We start from the raw sequence: 17,960 nt of genomic DNA, 5'->3' as shown, positions 1-17,960 counted from the left end.
AAATATGTCGGGGGTCAGGCGAGTCCTCTGAAGGACATAAGCCAAGCCAAGGTCAATACAACCTGCGTCTCTGCACATTGGGCAGCGAATCGAAACGTACGGAGCTCCAGCTCAATGTGTGCAAAGCGAACGTGTCGGGGTCGCAGTAAACCTCTTCAATCTTTGATTTCTACGGATATCGGGTGGCGGTATGTTACAGAAATTTGGGACCCCACATCCCAGTGGTCTAATGGCGCGGTTTAGTGGCCCCAAACCAGCAGACAGGATCCCTTTAAAGGAAGAAGACTGTATGTAGAACATTGTCATCTGGCGCCAAAGTCAAAGATATTATATTGAGACAAGGGCTCGGTTAGGCAATACTTTCTCAAGAAGCAGCCGGGCAGATCTCCAGATTCCGCTGATAGATTATAGAATATAGAAATAGATCTTTCCATTTGGCGTTCGGCCTCGTAACAAATGACCCACTAAGTGCAAATCGAGAGTGGCAATAACCCGAGGCGTTGTGGAATCTGCCAATGCACTTAGAGGGGTCGTGCCGAGACAAAGACTGATCACCTATCCCTGTGCATAGTAGCCGATCGCTGGGACCCCCAATGACCATGAGAGTGAGGGGTCTCTGAATAGTCCAGTATATACTCTGCTGTTCCATTCAAACTCTTTGGGACTGACTTGAGCTACATTCACATCTGCGTCGGGGGCTCCATTCAGACAAGGGGAATGATCCATGGTGGTCTCAGTGTTCGGCCTCTGACCTATGCAGTGGGATAGATTATGCGTTTCGATCTCGGTACTACCCCGTATTATATTTTTTAGCACCACAATACATAGAATAGCTCACATGATTTTTTTTTGTTTTTAATTTTTCCCCTCTACTGACCCCTTGTGGTCAATGGTCACTTGGGAATCCTCATATTCAACCGGCAAGTAAAGATATGCAAGAGCGCCATCCAGTGGTCGGTTGGTAAAGTGCAAGAAATATTCCTAGCGCTGCTATTTAGGTCAAGTACACACTAAACAAGCTGCTCTTACCTGTGTAGCGTACGTTTTGTACAATGAATACAAGCGCATAAACACTAAGAATCTTTTGGCGGTCGGATCCTGAGCCATTTTCCTATTTATCAGCCGCTCTATTAATAGTATACAGCTTGTTGGTACAGATAGATCAGCTCGTGCGCTACATACGTATCCTCCTCTGAAGCAGGATACAGGTCATCAGTCATCTTCTGCAGAGTATCGCAGCCTCCTCAGAACACGACCAGAGTAGCCTGCAGGGGGTGCAATGTGCTCTGTGGGTTACTCTGGCAGTACCGTGTTTATTAGACAGAACCACCAGCCTTCTCTGTGCAGGGAGGTTTCCATCGCGGACGATGCTCAGACACTCAGCTCAGCATGGCCTCAGTCCTTGGCAGCGTTTTCCTGGCTCTGGGTGTTCCACATCCCTCTCTTGGAGTGATAGTAGTGAAAGAAGTTTCTCAGGCGCAGCCGCTCGACCTCCAGACCGTTCTGCAGCACCCTGCAACAAGAAAAACATTTGCAGTGATTATAAAAGGAAAACTACATTTTGTCTTAATTTTTCAGTAGGACCTGCAAAGATGTCTCGAGTTTCTCTTACCAAGTGCATTGTTTGCAATGGTCTGACTTGTACAAGGCTGCAGTACTGTTTCACAGCCCGAGGGTAATCCAATTTCAGGGATCCGTCATAGACAGGAATTTGTTGAGGGATCCATGAACTTGGCCCAATAAATGAAAGGAACAATTCTCTTTGAACAGTCCTTGGGAAAGCTGTATGAAAGTCTATGGGGCCGTGTGTTGGCCATTAATACAACGGATGATAAACCATGATGTGTGAATAAGCCCTATGGGTAAGTTCACAATGGTTTTTTTTGGGGACTCCTCCTCAGGTTCCGGACCAAAATACCTGCACCAGCGTCCAGTCGCGCACTCCGTTCTGGATTAGGCCCAAATGAATGGGCCTGGAGAAGAGGAGGGAGTGTCTTCAGGCGGATGTCGGGAGGCGAATCGGCCTCAAGAATGAGCATGTCGCTTCTTATTTTGGGAGTTGGTACAAACGGCTCCCGGAAAAAAAAACTAACCGGCTCCATTGATTTCAATGGGAGGATTTTGAGGCGGATACGGCCTCAAAATCGGGACCAAAAAACCCCGTGGGAACTTACCCTCAGATATCTACCATTTGTACTCGAGTATAAGCCGAATTTTTCAGCACAGTCTTTGTGCTGAAAAAGCCCCCCCCCCCCCCCCTCGGCTTATACTGGAGTCAGCAGAAAAAAAAAAAAAAAAAATTAAAGGGGGGGAAGGGGCAGACAGACAACCAAAACACCCCCTCCCCTCCCCCAGCACCTACTGCACCCAAAAACTCCGACCATTTTAACTTTTGAAATTTTCCAGTAGCTGCTGCATTCCCCCCCCCCCGGCTTATACTCGAGTCAAAAAGTTTCCCCAGTTTTTTTGTGGTAAAATTAGGGGCCTCGGCTTATATTCGGGCCGGCTTATACTCGAGTATATACGGTATGTCTTCACACTCCAACATTAGAGACTGAATTACTCGGCAGGATTCCTTGAACTTCTAAGATCAGGATGAGCAGGGAATACAATGACTAGTCACACTGAATATTTCTTGGCTCATCCTACACTTACAGACCGGACTGCAGTCTTATTTTGACGCGTTCCCTTTTAACCAGATGATCCATTTAACAATGCAGCTCTTCACCACTCGCTTTCTCAACCGTGCTCAATGTAATAAATACAGACTCAGCACAGGGAATCCTAATTTATCCTGAAAAATCAAGTTAGTAAAGGAGTTGGAAAGACGTCAAGTCTTCCTCTGCCAAAATAAAATTAGGTTTCCATAAACTGCAAAGGCGCAGTGTCTGCAGCGCCAAATTAGTCACAAAAATCCTCATATTTTACATTTCTTCTGGCTGTAATAAGCCGTCATTCTGTAGACTACAAGTGTCTGGAGGATTGATGTTCTTTTGTTAATAGTAATTTAAGACGTCACATTAATAGATATTTATATTACTTTTCTGAAAGTATACTTCATAAAAATATAAGAGATAAATCTGATGAAAACCAATGAAGATGGAGAAAAAAAAAATACATCTGGAACGTACTAATGCTGGGACTATCAGCACTCAGAAAAGTAGGGTCATCTGTCTGTCCTTCTTAATAGGATACCCTGTAGAAAATAAGTATTGCAGTATTCACGTATCTCTAGTGAATTCACCACTCAGCGGATTGTCACATATAGCATGGCCAATGTGTAAGAAGACTAACACATATACTTCACTATGATAGAGGAGAGAAGCTGAGCTCTGTGATATATAGGGTTATATGATAGAGGAGAGAAGCTGAGCTCTGTGATATATAGGGTTATATGATAGAAGAGAGAAGCTGAGCTCTGTGATATATAGGGTTATATGATAGAGGAGAGAAGCTGAGCTCTGTGATATATAGGTTATATGGTACAGGAGAGAAGCTGAGCTCTGTGATATATAGGTTATATGATAGAGGAGAGAAGCTGAGCTCTGTGGGTTATATGATAGGAGAGAAGCTGAGCTCTGTGATATATTGGGTTATATGATAGAGGGAGAGAAGCTGAGCTCTGTGATATATAGGTTATATGGTACAGGAGAGAAGCTGAGCTCTGTGATATATAGGTTATATGATAGAGGAGAGAAGCTGAGCTCTGTGATATATAGGATTATATGATAGAGGGAGAGAAGCTGAGCTCTGTGATATATAGGTTATATGATAGAGGAGAGAAGCTGAGCTCTGTGGGTTATAGGATAGAGGAGAGAAGCTGAGCTCTGTGATATATAGGGTTATATGACAGAGGAGAGAAGCTGAGCTCTGTGATATATTGGGTTATATGATAGAGGGGAGAAGCTGAGCTCTGTGATATATTGGGTTATATGATAGAGGAGAGAAGCTGAGCTCTGTGATATATAGGGTTATATGATAGAGGAGAGAAGCTGAGCTCTGTGGGTTATATGATAGAGGAGAGAAGCTGAGCTCTGTGATATATAGGTTATATGGTACAGGAGAGAAGCTGAGCTCTGTGATATATAGGTTATATGATAGAGGAGAGAAGCTGAGCTCTGTGGGTTATATGATAGAGGAGAGAAGCTGAGCTCTGTGATATATAGGGTTATATGGTACAGGAGAGAAGCTGAGCTCTGTGATATATAGGTTATATGATAGAGAAGAGAAGCTGAGCTCTGTGGGTTATATGATAGGAGAGAAGCTGAGCTCTGTGATATATTGGGTTATATGATAGAGGGAGAGAAGCTGAGCTCTGTGATATATAGGTTATATGGTACAGGAGAGAAGCTGAGCTCTGTGATATATAGGTTATATGATAGAGGGAGAGAAGCTGAGCTCTGTGATATATAGGTTATATGATAGAGGAGAGAAGCTGAGCTCTGTGGGTTATAGGATAGAGGAGAGAAGCTGAGCTCTGTGATATATAGGGTTATATGACAGAGGAGAGAAGCTGAGCTCTGTGATATATTGGGTTATATGATAGAGGGGAGAAGCTGAGCTCTGTGATATAGAGGGTTATATGATAGAGGGGAGAAGCTGAGCTCTGTGATATATTGGGTTATATGATAGAGGAGAGAAGCTGAGCTCTGTGATATATAGGGTTATATGATAGAGGAGAGAAGCTGAGCTCTGTGATATATAGGGTTATATGATAGAGGAGAGAAGCTGAGCTCTGTGATATATAGGGTTATATGATAGAGGAGAGAAGCTGAGCTCTGTGATATATAGGATTATAGGATAGAGGAGAGAAGCTGAGCTCTGTGATATATAGGGTTATATGATAGAGGAGAGAAGCTGAGCTCTGTGATATATAGGGTTATAGGATAGAGGGAGAGAAGCTGAGCTCTGTGATATATAGGGTTATAGGATAGAGGGAGAAGCTGAGCTCTGTGATATATTGGGTTATATGATAGAGGGGAGAAGCTGAGCTCTGTGATATATAGGATTATATGATAGAGGAGAGAAGCTGAGGCCTGTTCTGGTGTATGGTGGGACTCCCAGCAGTCTGATCCCATTTTTTGCCCAATGTCTGGTAATGCTACTTACCCCCGGTTCACATCTGCGTTTGGGATTCCATTCGGGGAGTCCGCTTGGGGACGCGCTGAACAGTAACCTATATGCATTAACAAGCGGTTAGCTAAGAAACCACACAGACCCCATAGACTATAATGGGGTCCATGTTGGTTCCGCTCGGTGTCCGCACAAATCATGCGGAGAGAAAAGTATGGCAAGCAGCACTTTTCCCTCTGCAAATTTTGTGCGGAAACCACACGGACCCCATTATAGTCTATGGGGTCCGTGTATATTCTTAGTTAACTGGTTTTTAATGCGTACATTGAACTCCCCGAACGGAATCCCAAACGCAGATGTGAACCGGGCCTTAGTCTCTCTTAAAAGACAAAATATTGAGGGATTGTAAAATAAAGATTTTATATTGCCATGGAAACATGACTAAATGTAGAGGAAACTGAAGCCAAAGAAGAAGTTCACATCAAACGGAAGAACATAAGTGAGAAGACACGTTGCGCTTTCCAGGAATTACTCGCTACAAGGAAGCCTAGACAGCCAAAGTAAGCATTTACAGATGCCCAAAGACTGCGCAGAACCTGGTCTGTACACTTCACGACATCGCACCATCCAAGGATAAAGATGTTCCAAGAGGGTTGTTTTTGCCAAATGATGTCAATGATCTGTAGGAAGGCGTTCGTACTCCCTTGTACAGCTGTTCTAGAAGCTTCTAGTGTCCTCAAGGGATCTTCACTAAGGGAAGTGGTAATAGCCCCGTCCTATAGAGCAGATCTACTTATAGTGTAATGGTCCTGGCAGTCACCCCAGGAGGTGAGGCCTTCTAAAGCCAAGCCAAGGTGAAGGCCAGAGCCCTCATCCTATAGAGCACAATAGGAAAAAGACCAAATATGACAAACCGAGGAACTGACTGTTATTACCCGGGTGTTCAAACTTATGTGAAAGAGGACGGGCTGGTCACTGGGGCTGAAAATCCCAATGGCCTACGTTACAGAGAAGCAGCGTCACCCTGAGCAATATACTACAGCTATATACTAGTATACTAGTCAAGTAACCGCGCCCAGACAGACCCCAAACCGCCAGCGCGCACACACAGACCCAGACCCCAGCGCGCGCACACACAGACCCAGACCCGGACCCCAGCGCGCGCACACAGACCCAGACCCGGACCCCAGCGCGCGCACACAGACCCGGACCCCAGCGCGCGCACCCAGACCCGGACCCCAGCGCGCGCGCACACAGACCCAGACCCCAGCGCGCGCGCACACAGACCCAGACCCCAGCGCGCGCGCACACAGACCCAGACCCCAGCGCGCGCGCACACAGACCCAGACCCCAGCGCGCGCGCACACAGACCCAGACCCCAGCGCGCGCGCACACAGACCCAGACCCCAGCGCGCGCGCACACAGACCCAGACCCCAGCGCGCGCGCACACAGACCCAGACCCCAGCGCGCGCGCACACAGACCCAGACCCCAGCGCGCGCGCACACAGACCCAGACCCCAGCGCGCGCGCACACAGACCCAGACCCCAGCGCGCGCGCACACAGACCCAGACCCCAGCGCGCGCGCACACAGACCCAGACCCCAGCGCGCGCGCACACAGACCCAGACCCCAGCGCGCGCGCACACAGACCCAGACCCCAGCGCGCGCGCACACAGACCCAGACCCCAGCGCGCGCGCACACAGACCCAGACCCCAGCGCGCGCGCACACAGACCCAGACCCCAGCGCGCGCGCACACAGACCCAGACCCCAGCGCGCGCGCACACAGACCCAGACCCCAGCGCGCGCGCACACAGACCCAGACCCCAGCGCGCGCGCACACAGACCCAGACCCCAGCGCGCGCGCACACAGACCCAGACCCCAGCGCGCGCGCACACAGACCCAGACCCCAGCGCGCGCGCACACAGACCCAGACCCCAGCGCGCGCGCACACAGACCCAGACCCCAGCGCGCGCGCACACAGACCCAGACCCCAGCGCGCGCGCACACAGACCCAGACCCCAGCGCGCGCGCACACAGACCCAGACCCCAGCGCGCGCGCACACAGACCCAGACCCCAGCGCGCGCGCACACAGACCCAGACCCCAGCGCGCGCGCACACAGACCCAGACCCCAGCGCGCGCACACAGACCCAGACCCCAGCGCGCGCACACAGACCCAGACCCCAGCGCGCGCACACAGACCCAGACCCCAGCGCGCGCACACAGACCCAGACCCCAGCGCGCGCACACAGACCCAGACCCCAGCGCGCGCACACAGACCCAGACCCCAGCGCGCGCACACAGACCCAGACCCCAGCACACTCCACTGTGTTACCTCACTAGTAGAACCTAATTTGCAACAATACTGTAAGGGCTTATATCTTTGGAATAGCTGAACAGATTTGGATAAGCAAAGCAAAAAAATGCTCCAGGTGACAATGCCTATAAGATGATATAAGTCATTGGGCTTCAGACCTAGTGACGAGTCCTCTTTAACATAAGTATTAAAATTTTTACAGCAGATCCATTTTTTAAAGAAATGGCTCAGAATGGGTTAAAAAATAAAAGCAGCAATACTGCGCTCAATGATTCCCCTACAGCTCCAGTACTGATGCCGCTTAGGTGTCCCGCGACAAACGGGGACAGCTGATCACTGCCTGTAATGGAGACAGACCAGGCGGTAGAGACTACCAGGAGACCGAGGCAACCATGCAACTGGTTAAATTGCTGCAGTGTGATATCTTATCATAGAAGACAACACAAAATAACGACTTTTCTTGTCTTCTGTAATAAGAGATCACATTGCAGCAGTTTAACCAATTGCAGTTCAGGTTAACTCTGCTACATCTGTACCTGGTGCTGCGTTACCCTGCTGTCAACATTTAGCTGAAGGGAAGAAGCAAGATTGCCCACGGCTAAGTGGAGTCCACCGCACATCAGTCCATCCTCTTAGGCCTTCCTATGTTCATAGTAAGATGAATCGCCTTCACTTACCCATGCGTTTGATATGGCCGAAGTCCAAGGAGCCATTTATATTGACCCAAGACTCTTTCCTCCTTAGCCTTCGCTAGATCTTACCTAGGACTACGACTACGTCAGGAGAACGCCCAACAATGTCAGTGGTCTAAAAGATGTGGCTCTTAGGTCCTCTGCCTATGGATCTCCAGCTGTTGGTAGGAGTAGATACTAGAGATGAGCGAGTACTACTGCCGTTTCGAATAGCACACTCCCATAGGAATGAACGGACGCAGCCTGTGCCGTCGTCCGGCCGCTACACCCCCTGGGTGCCGGCTGCGTTGATTCATTCCTATAGGAGCGTGTTATTCGAACGGCATCGCTCATCTCTAGTAGATACCACTCAGCACTAGGAGGCGCTACTACAGCATTACTAGAGGTTACCACCGAGGACTGGTCCGCTCTAGTAACATGAGAAAACAACCCTAGAACATTTTTTTTTATTTTTTAAAGAACTCTACCTTGCATTGTTCCTCTGTTATCCCTCCTGAAAATGTAGGCGTTAACTGACCACTGGGTGTTAGCGGTTGGAGATGTGCTCCAGATACGGACACGGTCCTATCCATGCTGACAACCCCTTCCACATGAGAAATCTTAAGTTTCATTTTTTTGAAACAGATTTCCAGGAGGAATAAACAGAGGAAGGGTGCAACAGAATTATGAGAAAGGCAATTATCCAAAACGAACATTTCAGTAGTTGCGAAGGGTCCTTATATGGCCATTCTATATGGTAACGTATCACATATAGTAGAAGAGAGGATACCTGTCCAGCAGCTCCCAGTCTTCTCCTCCCCAGCGGTCCTTAAATTCCTCTGTATTCATCCCACCAATGCGATCGAAATCAGACTTGTAGATCCCAAAAAGACCAAACCCATTAACTTCCCAGTAACCTACAAGGAATAACAAGAGAAAGGATGAAGACATATCACATACAGGAGTATGATAAGGAGGTAGGTTACAACCTTAAAGGGATCCTATCATTAAAAGTAAATTTTTTTTTGTCCCTAACATGACGGAATAGCCTTAAGAAAGGCTATTCTTCTCCTACCTTTAGATGTCTTCTCCGCCCCGCCGCTTAGTATATAACAGGCATAGGGAACCTTCGGCTCTCCAACTGCTGTGAAACTACAACTCCCATCATGCTCCATTCACTTCCATAGGAGTTCCAAGAACAGCAGAGCAAGTGTGCATGCTGGGAGTTGTAGTTTTGCAACAGCTGGAGAGCTGTACGTTCCCTACCCCTGGTATATAATCTGGATTTCATCGGTATGCAAATGAGTTCTCTCACAGCACTGGGGGCGGTCCCAATGCTGCGAGAGAGCTCTCAAGCGCCGCCTCTGTCTTCTTCAGGAAGGGGTCTTCTTCGCGTCTTCCTCCAGCGGTGGCTTCAAACTTCTAGGCCTTGGGCAGCCAACTGTGCATGCCTGCTGGCCACAAGAAAATGGCCGCTTACAATACTGTGCAAGTGGCCATTTTCTTGTGGCCGGCGGGCATGCACAGTTGGCTGCCCAAGGCCTAGAAGTTTGAAGCCACCGCTGGAGGAAGACGCGAAGAAGACCCGTTCCTGAAGAAGACAGAGGCGGCGCTTGAGAGCTCTCTCGCAGCATTGGGACCGCCCCCAGTGCTGTGAGAGAACTCATTTGCATACCGATGAAATCCAGATTATATACCAGGGGTAGGGAACGTACGGCTCTCCAGCTGTTGCAAAACTACAACTCCCAGCATGCATACTTGCTCTGCTGTTCTTGGAACTCCTATGGAAGTGAATGGAGCATGATGGGAGTTGTAGTTTCACAGCAGTTGGAGAGCCGAAGGTTCCCTATGCCTGTTATATACTAAGCGGCGGGGCGGAGAAGACATCTAAAGGTAGGAGAAGAATAGCCTTTCTTAAGGCTATTCCTACATGTTAGGGACAAAAAAAAATTACATTTAATGTCATCATGTCCGTACCTCTAGGCCGCCGTGGGGAACTTCCGCAGCTCAGTCTCATTACAATAGGTGCAAACGCCAACCTTCCCTCCACACAATGCTTCCGCACGCTGTCCAGTACTGAGAGAGGGAAGTGTATGTGCAGGTCACACAGGAATACAATGCTATGATTGTCCTGTGGAGACATACCAATGAGGTGATGAATAGCGCCATCTACATAAAAAGAATCATCAATTGACAGCGCCGAACTGTATTCATCTCTAACCTGTATCGTATCCACTCCGACCTGTAGTCCTGCTGACCTCTCAAAATTTCCACTTCTCTTCAGATACTGATAACTGAGAAGAAAGAAAATCTCAGCATAAAGTCTATGCATAGGAAGCGTACAAGGATGCAAGATATATTTGCATATATATATGTGTGACATCAGCGCCATGTACGGTTATATACCCCCCACCATGGCCCTGATATGAGAAGTCCAAAGAGAAGCTTTGTGACTACACGACGGATGTCACACATTAAACTTCATAGGTTTATAGGTCAGATCAGTATCTAGAAAGACCATTTAAAGGGGTTGTCGAGCCCCAAATTGAATTTCCATACTGATACCGACCTATCCAATGGTCACCAATAAGGGATCTATCAGGGTCTGACGCCCAGGTCCCACATAGGTTGACTTTTCTAGCCGTCCGGTGCCGCATGCCGCTAGTGGACAGGCAGCTCCTATGTAATAAGAGCAGCGCTTCAGTACACCAGAATCACCGCCATGCAGTAGATAGGGCTGCTGCGACTCCCCCTACTGCCTGAATAGGAGAGGTACTGCACATATCGCACATCCACTGGCAACTTCTGGCACCCAGAGACGGCTAGAACAGATGATCTGTTTGTGGTCCAGGTGTCAGACTCCGACAGATCACATACTGATGGCCTACCCTATGGACAAGTCATTACAAAAATTTGATTTGAGGCTGGACAACCCCTTTAAAAGAGGTGGGACACTAGGCTGGACAGAAGTCCCTGGGAACTTGTGTAATTGGAGCCATGCAATACTGCCTTGTTCTTACATCCCATTCCACCAGTTCCCTGCTGGTCTCTACTCTCTTACCCTTGGTTCACATCTGCGTTTGGTCCGCATGGGGATCCTTCCCCCTCTCCCGAACGGACGACCAAATGCATTTGCAAGCGCTGTGCAGTGAAAGCACATGGACCCCATAGACTATAACGGGGAACATGTGCTTGCCGTGAGATCTCCGCAGACAGAAAAGAAGATTGTGAAGTACTTTCCTGTCCGCATGTTCCCTGCGGAGATCTCGCGGCAAGCACACGGAGCCCATTATAGTCTAGGGGCTCCGTGTGCTTTCACTGTACACTGTTTGCCATGCGGACTCCTCGAACGGATTACCGACGCAGATGTGAACGAGGCCTTAGCCATCTCAATGCACAATGTCACTGGCTGAGGCAGGTTCCTGGTTGAATAGTAACGTCCTGTGGGTGACCAAGACGAAGAGGGAACCGGAGAAGCCCCCATGTAAGAACGGCAGAAGACTGGCACATACAACCTTTTGTCTTTCCACAGCATCCTTATATTAACCCCCCCCCACAAAAAAAAAAAAAAAAAGAAAACAAAAAACCCACACCTGGATGACTCCTATTACACACACCGTATATACAGTGTAGACATTTTGACTCACATTGAGACTAGTGCATAAAAAAAACACAACAGACACACACACACTACCTTAACTATCGCTCACTGTAAAAGCAAGGGAGATGTTTACGGAAAGCGATGCGCAAGCAGATCCGCTGCCAACTATCGGCTTCTACGTTATTAAAAATGCAGAAAACCAAACAAACCTAATTTGATTACTATTGATTGCAATTTTTTTTTTTTTTTTTAAATGATTTCCCTTTACCAGCTGCCCGAGTTCGGCCAACTACATCGACAGCAGTTTTATAAGGGCCGCTGGATGTAATGGGAAAAAAAAAACAAAACAGACACCCCTGCATCCCCCACCAGAAAAATACATAAAAGCACATTCGTACATTATAAGACCTCATTCACACAACCACAATGGATATAGAACAATGGAAAGCATACGGACCGATTCACGTCTATGACCCCATACACACATGTATAGTTTTTACAGACCATAGGACAGAGCTGCAAAATAGGAAGCAGGTTCTAGCCCCATCAATTTTCGGTCCGTTTTTTTTTTTTTTCACAGAAAAATTGTGAAATCTGCACCACCTTTGCTACTTATCCAAAAAGGGCAAATTTATCAGCGTTTACACCAGAAATCTGGGTGTAAATGATGGTGAAAGTGTACACCAGCTGCAAGCTAGCGTACGTTTTGCCCCGGGCGCATAGCCCAGTACATTGTGTAAATTCATTTGTTTCCGTATTCAGCCAGACACACAGAGCTCTATGGAGAAGAGAGGGGTGGAGCATGAGGCAGCTTGCTGGTCAATTGATTTATTGTCTCATTCTGTGTTCTCATAGCCTCTTATCTACAACCCAGCAGTGTTAAAATTGCAATTATTTGAGTGTCTTTTCTACCCGGCTCTTACATATTACAAAGTTTCTTACATTAAACTGTACGATTCCTTTAGGAAAAGTGGTTTAGACCTGGAGATATGTTGTAAGATGTAGTACAAAATACGTGTACAGTGGAACTCCTGGATCTATAAAGCTTAACATTCTTTTTACCCTGTGAGGTAGTTTCTAATAATTTTTGGTATTATCTTCTCATGAATTCCATGACATGTCAAGGCAAGTAAAGGAGGGGGTTTGATAACAATTCCGTCAAATTATGGTAAATTGGAGAACAAGGAACACTTCTTACAATCCAGAAAATCCACTCTGAACAGTACCATTACACCACTCACGACCAACCGTGTAGTGGTAGGGGCACAACGAAGGTTGTTTATGCCCATTCCAACATGTATACAACTTCTCTCACTGGTCTACCTCATCTAACTCATATCTTAAGAGGTTACAAAATTCGGCACCACCATGCGGCTTCACCCATGGACGCACACTGCTCACAATGTCTGTACATATCCATGGAGGCCTCAAGAAGACCTCTGCTTGGACCAGTCAAAACAGACATCAAGCCCAAAAGTGAAAAGGAAATTTTATTTTTTTTTTTTGGTTTTTTTTTTTCCACCTCCCCGATCTAATTATTTTTTTAATGATCATAGACAGCCCCTTTAACATAAAGTAACCCAATACCTTGGCAGTTTAGCACGACGCAAAGCTTGTTCTACATCCATGTCCTCGCTGTCATAATCCACTAGAATGAGGCTGAATTGGTCATCCCGAGTCTTGAGGTACAGAAACTCCAGATCATTGATCAGCTGTTGGACCCAACGTGCCTGGTTCTTAACTGGGAAAGCAAAACAGGAAAGGATGAAAAATTAGGCAGAACATAATTTTTTAGAAATGCAGTATCCTCAATCATCCGGAACAATTTGGTATAGTATTGGTCTGGATTGTTCTATAAGCAGTTGGTGACAATTCTGGTGTCCTCTCCTTACTCCTCATCCATCAGATTCTCATAATGTTCTACTCTGGAGGACAATCGGCATTGGAGCTTTGCTATAAATTGCTGAATACAAAAACCCAAGATGGGCTTTTGATACAGCTGAGAATTCTCTAAATAATTCTGTGTTCTAGGAGCTCAGCCATGTCCTTCCTCCTTCTCAAAGTCCTTTAACAGGATGCAAGACAACTGGCTGGAGATGCCTACTCCTCCGGCTGGGCCACCCAAATCTGGGATTGACAAGCAGCAGATTAACCATGTGTACTCTACAGGATTCCAAATGACTGTTTGTCCTGGAATCATGTAGAATATGCTGCAGTCTGTCAAATATGGAGCGCGACCGTAATCCTCCCCTCCACAAACTGGAGATGAGAATTTTGTAGGGTTATTGACAATAAACCATTCCTGTAAAATGTGGAGGATCCCTTTAATCAAAGCAACGCATAAAATGTTATCCCAGACACAGACTATGTACATGGAAAACTGCATCCAGTAAAACTTGGACTTTCCACTTGGAAAGTTCGACCACCCTTCTGTTAAATAAACAATGTCAGACACATTACCATATATACTCGAGTATAAGCCGACCCGAATATAAGCCGAGGCCCCTAATTTTACCACAAAAAACTGGGAAAACTTATTGACTCGAGTATAAGCCGAGGGGGGGAAATGAAGCAGCTACTGGAAAATTTCAAAAATTAAAATGCTCTGAGTTTTTGGGTGCAGTAGACGCTGGGGAAGGGGAGGGGATGTTTTGGTTGTCTGTCTGCCCCTTCCCTGAGCTTGAGGACTGTTTCTTTTTTCCCCCACTTGGAATTCAGCCTGGCAGTGCTCCTATTAACCTCTTCCCGACGGAACAGGAGCACTGCAGATCCCCTATATTCAGTAGACCGGGCACTGTCAGACACAGGGATACCTAATGTGTATGTGTATCACAGTAATTTTCTACTTTTGTCTCTATTCTAGGGAAAGGAGGGATTTACAACTTTTAATTTTTAAAAAAATTTTTAAAGCTTTTTTTTTTTCCATTATTTTATGGGAAATCTTATTCTATACATTGATATTGCGCTTGGTCATAGAACTCCCCCCCCTAAATTTTTTTTTTTTTTGCTGACTCGAGTATAAGCCGAGGGGGGCTTTTTGAGCACAAAAACTGTGCTGAAAAATTCAGCTTATACTCGAGTATATACGGTACTAGAACAAAGAATACATTAAATCTGCTTTGTGCCTCCTTACTGACCCATTTTATGATCCAAGGCATTGCTTAGAAACTCAGAAATAAACAGCAGAAAATGTGATATTTGGCTGTGATCTCAAGTCAAAGCGTGACACTGCATGGTCTAGACTTTTCCAATAAATTCTCTGGGGTTTTCCACTGGGGACTTTATTTATTTATTTATTTATTTTTTTTACACAGTTCAGCAGTCTCCCAATATTTCTATTTCAATGCTGTCCTGTTCCCGAGCAGATCTCCCCATCTAGTCCGCCTGAGCACACGCAACCAATTGCTGGCCGACGTGGTGTCCCACCTCAACCACTGATTGGCTGAGGAGAATTGTCTGTGTATCAAGAGGCACCAGGAAGCGGAGACTGGTAGGGAATCCAAGAAGATTGGATGAGAAAACCTGGTGTCTGGTCTCTACTTTGTAACCCATTTTCAGGTTATGTATAACATACATACATACATATAAACTTATATTATTCGGATTAGAGTACAATATTACATTTGCTTATAAGCTTATAATTATTCCCAAAATGAGGTCTAAGCTTAAACGGGATTCTATAATTAACATCACATTTTTTGTCGATCACACGTAGGAATAACCTTAACCCCTTAGAGACACAGCCCAAAAGTGACTTAAGGACCAGGCCTCTTTTTTCAAAACTGACATGTGTCACTTTAAATGGCAATAGCTTTGAGACGCTTTAACTTACACAAGTGATTCTGAGATTGTTTTTTTGTGACATATTGTACTTCATGTCAGTAGAAAATTTTTGTCGATATTTTTTGCCTTTGATTATGAAAAAATAGGAAATTTGATGAAAATTTGGAAAAAAGTGCAGTTTTCAAACTTTGAAATTGCAAGCCTTTCAAATGGAAAGCCATACTACCCAAATTTTTTGATAAATATAATTAACCATGTCTCTGATTTATGTAGAAGTCAAATTTTAATCACCCTTTCATTTTTTTCAGATATTATAAGGCTTACAAGTCAAGCAGTGATTTTCCAAATTTTCAAGAAAATTTCCAAAACACATTTTTCAAGGGACCAGTTCAGTTTTGAAGGGAACTTGAGAGGCCTCTCTTGTAAAAAACCCCCATAAGTCACCCCATTCTCAAAACTGCACTCCTGAAAGAATCCAAAACAGCAGTTAGAAAGTTTCTTAACCCTTTCAGCATTTCACAGCAATTAAAACAAAATGGAGGTCAAATTTACATTTTTCAATTTCTATCACTAATATATTCATTTAGCCCTAGAATTTACACATTTACTAAGGGTTAAAGGAGAAATTGCACCCCACATTTTGTTACGCAATTTCTCCCGAACACGGCAATACCCCATATGTGCTGGTACCCTAATGTACGGGCACACGGTCGCTCTCAGAACGGATGGAGCGCTAATTGGATTTTGTAGGCCAGATTTTGCTAAAATAGATTGCAGGCACCATGTTCCTTTTGCAGAGCCCCCAAGGTGCCAAAACAGTGGAAACCTCCAAAATGTGACCCCATTTTGGAAACTAGACCCCTCAAGGAATTTATCAAGGGGTATAGTGAGCACTTTGACCCTACAGGAGTGTAACAGAATTGGCCCAACAAAAGGAAAAGTGACATTTTTTGCTATAAAATGTAGCTTTAACCCCAAATTATGCATTTCCACAAGGGGTTAAAAGAGAAAATGCACCCCACAAGTTGTCAAGCATTTTCTCCCAAAAACAGGAATGCCCCACATGTGGATGTAAAGTGATCTATGGGCACGCTGTAAGGTCCAGAGCGGAAGGAGCGCTATTGGGATTTTGGAGGGCAAATTTAGCTTGAGTTTGTACAAGGCACCATGTTGCATTTGGAGAGCCCCTGAAGTGCCAGAACAGTAGAAACCCCCCCAAAATGACCCCATTTTGGAAACTAGACCCCTCAAGGAATTTATCAAGGGGTATAGTGAGCCCTTTGACCCTACAGGAGTGTAACAGAATTGGCCCAACAAAAGGAAAAGTGACATTTTTTTGCTATAAAATGTAGCTTTAACCCCAAATTATGCATTTCCACAAGGGGTTAAAAGAGAAAATGCACCCCACAAATTGTCAAGCATTTTCTCCCAACTACAGAAATGCCCCACATGTGGACGTAAAGTGATGTATGGTCACACAGTGGGATAGAACAATAGTTGGAGGGTAGATTTGGCTGAAATTGGTTTTAGTTACCATGTCACATTTGTAGAGGCCTTGAAGTGCCAAAACAGTGGAAACCCCCAAAATGTGACCCCATTTTGGAAACTAGACCCCTTGACTTCAGTGACGTTAGTGTTAAATTACACCTCTTAAAAAATTTACCAAGAAGTATAGCAAACATTTGGATGCAGCTTGTATGGCAATAATTTATTATCCAGAAATTACTGCATAACCGGATGAAAGTAATTGTGTGCAGAGTACGTGATGGTATAAGGAGGCGATATTCCATGGAAAATAAATTCTAAAATTAATATTCCATGGAAGTGTGGTACAATCTAAAGCACTCCTTCATGCACAGGCCAGGTTTATCAGGGCAGGTGTCACACTGATAAGTGGTGTCTCTCCTTATTCCTCTTTTGTAACACACTCTGCATCTTTTCTGAGTTTTCCCTTTTTTAGCAGTTTGGGGGACTTCACCGGGAAAATGTTGCCCTGGTACAATACGGGAACCATGAGTTTCAGAAGTACTGGGGCCTGGCACTTCTAGGTCCCCAAATATCAGGGACTTGATAATTGCCTCCTGAAACTCAAGGAAAGTTCCTGTGTGGCCTGCACATCGTGATAGCACGTAAGAGTTATACAATGCCATCTGAACCATGTGCACGACCAGCTTTTTGTACCACACTCTTGTTTTTCGCATGGCACTGTAGGGCTTTAGGACCTGATCAGATAGATCAACCCCTCCCATGTACTTATTGTATGCCAGGATGCAGTCTGGCTTGGAGACAGTGGTACTGGTGCCACGCAGAGGGACAGAGGTGCTGCCGCTGCCATTAGCTGTGGTCAGTACAAGGACATCCCTCTTGTCCCTATACTTGACCAGCAGCATATTCTCATTGCAGACGGCACTACTCTCACCCTTTCTGAGGCGCTGCTCAATATGTGCCCTAGGGAGGCCTCTTTGATTTCTGCGCACAGTCCCACAAGCTGCAGTTCCTCTAGAACTCAGGG

General features: G+C 45.8%; 1 protein-coding gene across 2 annotated transcripts in view; it reads right to left on the bottom strand.

The window, feature by feature from the left end:
• Nucleotides 1-865: 865 nt before the first annotated feature.
• The window catches only part of B4GALNT4 (beta-1,4-N-acetyl-galactosaminyltransferase 4), a 53,099-nt gene continuing 36,004 nt past the window's right edge, over nt 866-17,960 (bottom strand). For both annotated transcript variants that reach the window (XM_075281336.1, XM_075281335.1), the window contains exons 17-21: nt 13,253-13,406; nt 10,286-10,358; nt 10,042-10,195; nt 8,855-8,981; nt 866-1,513 (exon numbers count right to left, since the gene is read on the bottom strand). In XM_075281336.1, coding sequence (XP_075137437.1) covers nt 1,396-1,513; nt 8,855-8,981; nt 10,042-10,195; nt 10,286-10,358; nt 13,253-13,406 — 626 coding nt within the window. In that variant the 3' untranslated portion in view covers nt 866-1,395. The remainder of the gene's footprint in view (nt 1,514-8,854; nt 8,982-10,041; nt 10,196-10,285; nt 10,359-13,252; nt 13,407-17,960) is intronic.

Source organism: Leptodactylus fuscus, chromosome 7 (assembly GCF_031893055.1).
Source record: "Leptodactylus fuscus isolate aLepFus1 chromosome 7, aLepFus1.hap2, whole genome shotgun sequence".
In the NCBI taxonomy this organism is placed as follows: domain Eukaryota; kingdom Metazoa; phylum Chordata; class Amphibia; order Anura; family Leptodactylidae; genus Leptodactylus; species Leptodactylus fuscus.
This window is presented reverse-complemented; position numbering and strand designations above follow the sequence as displayed.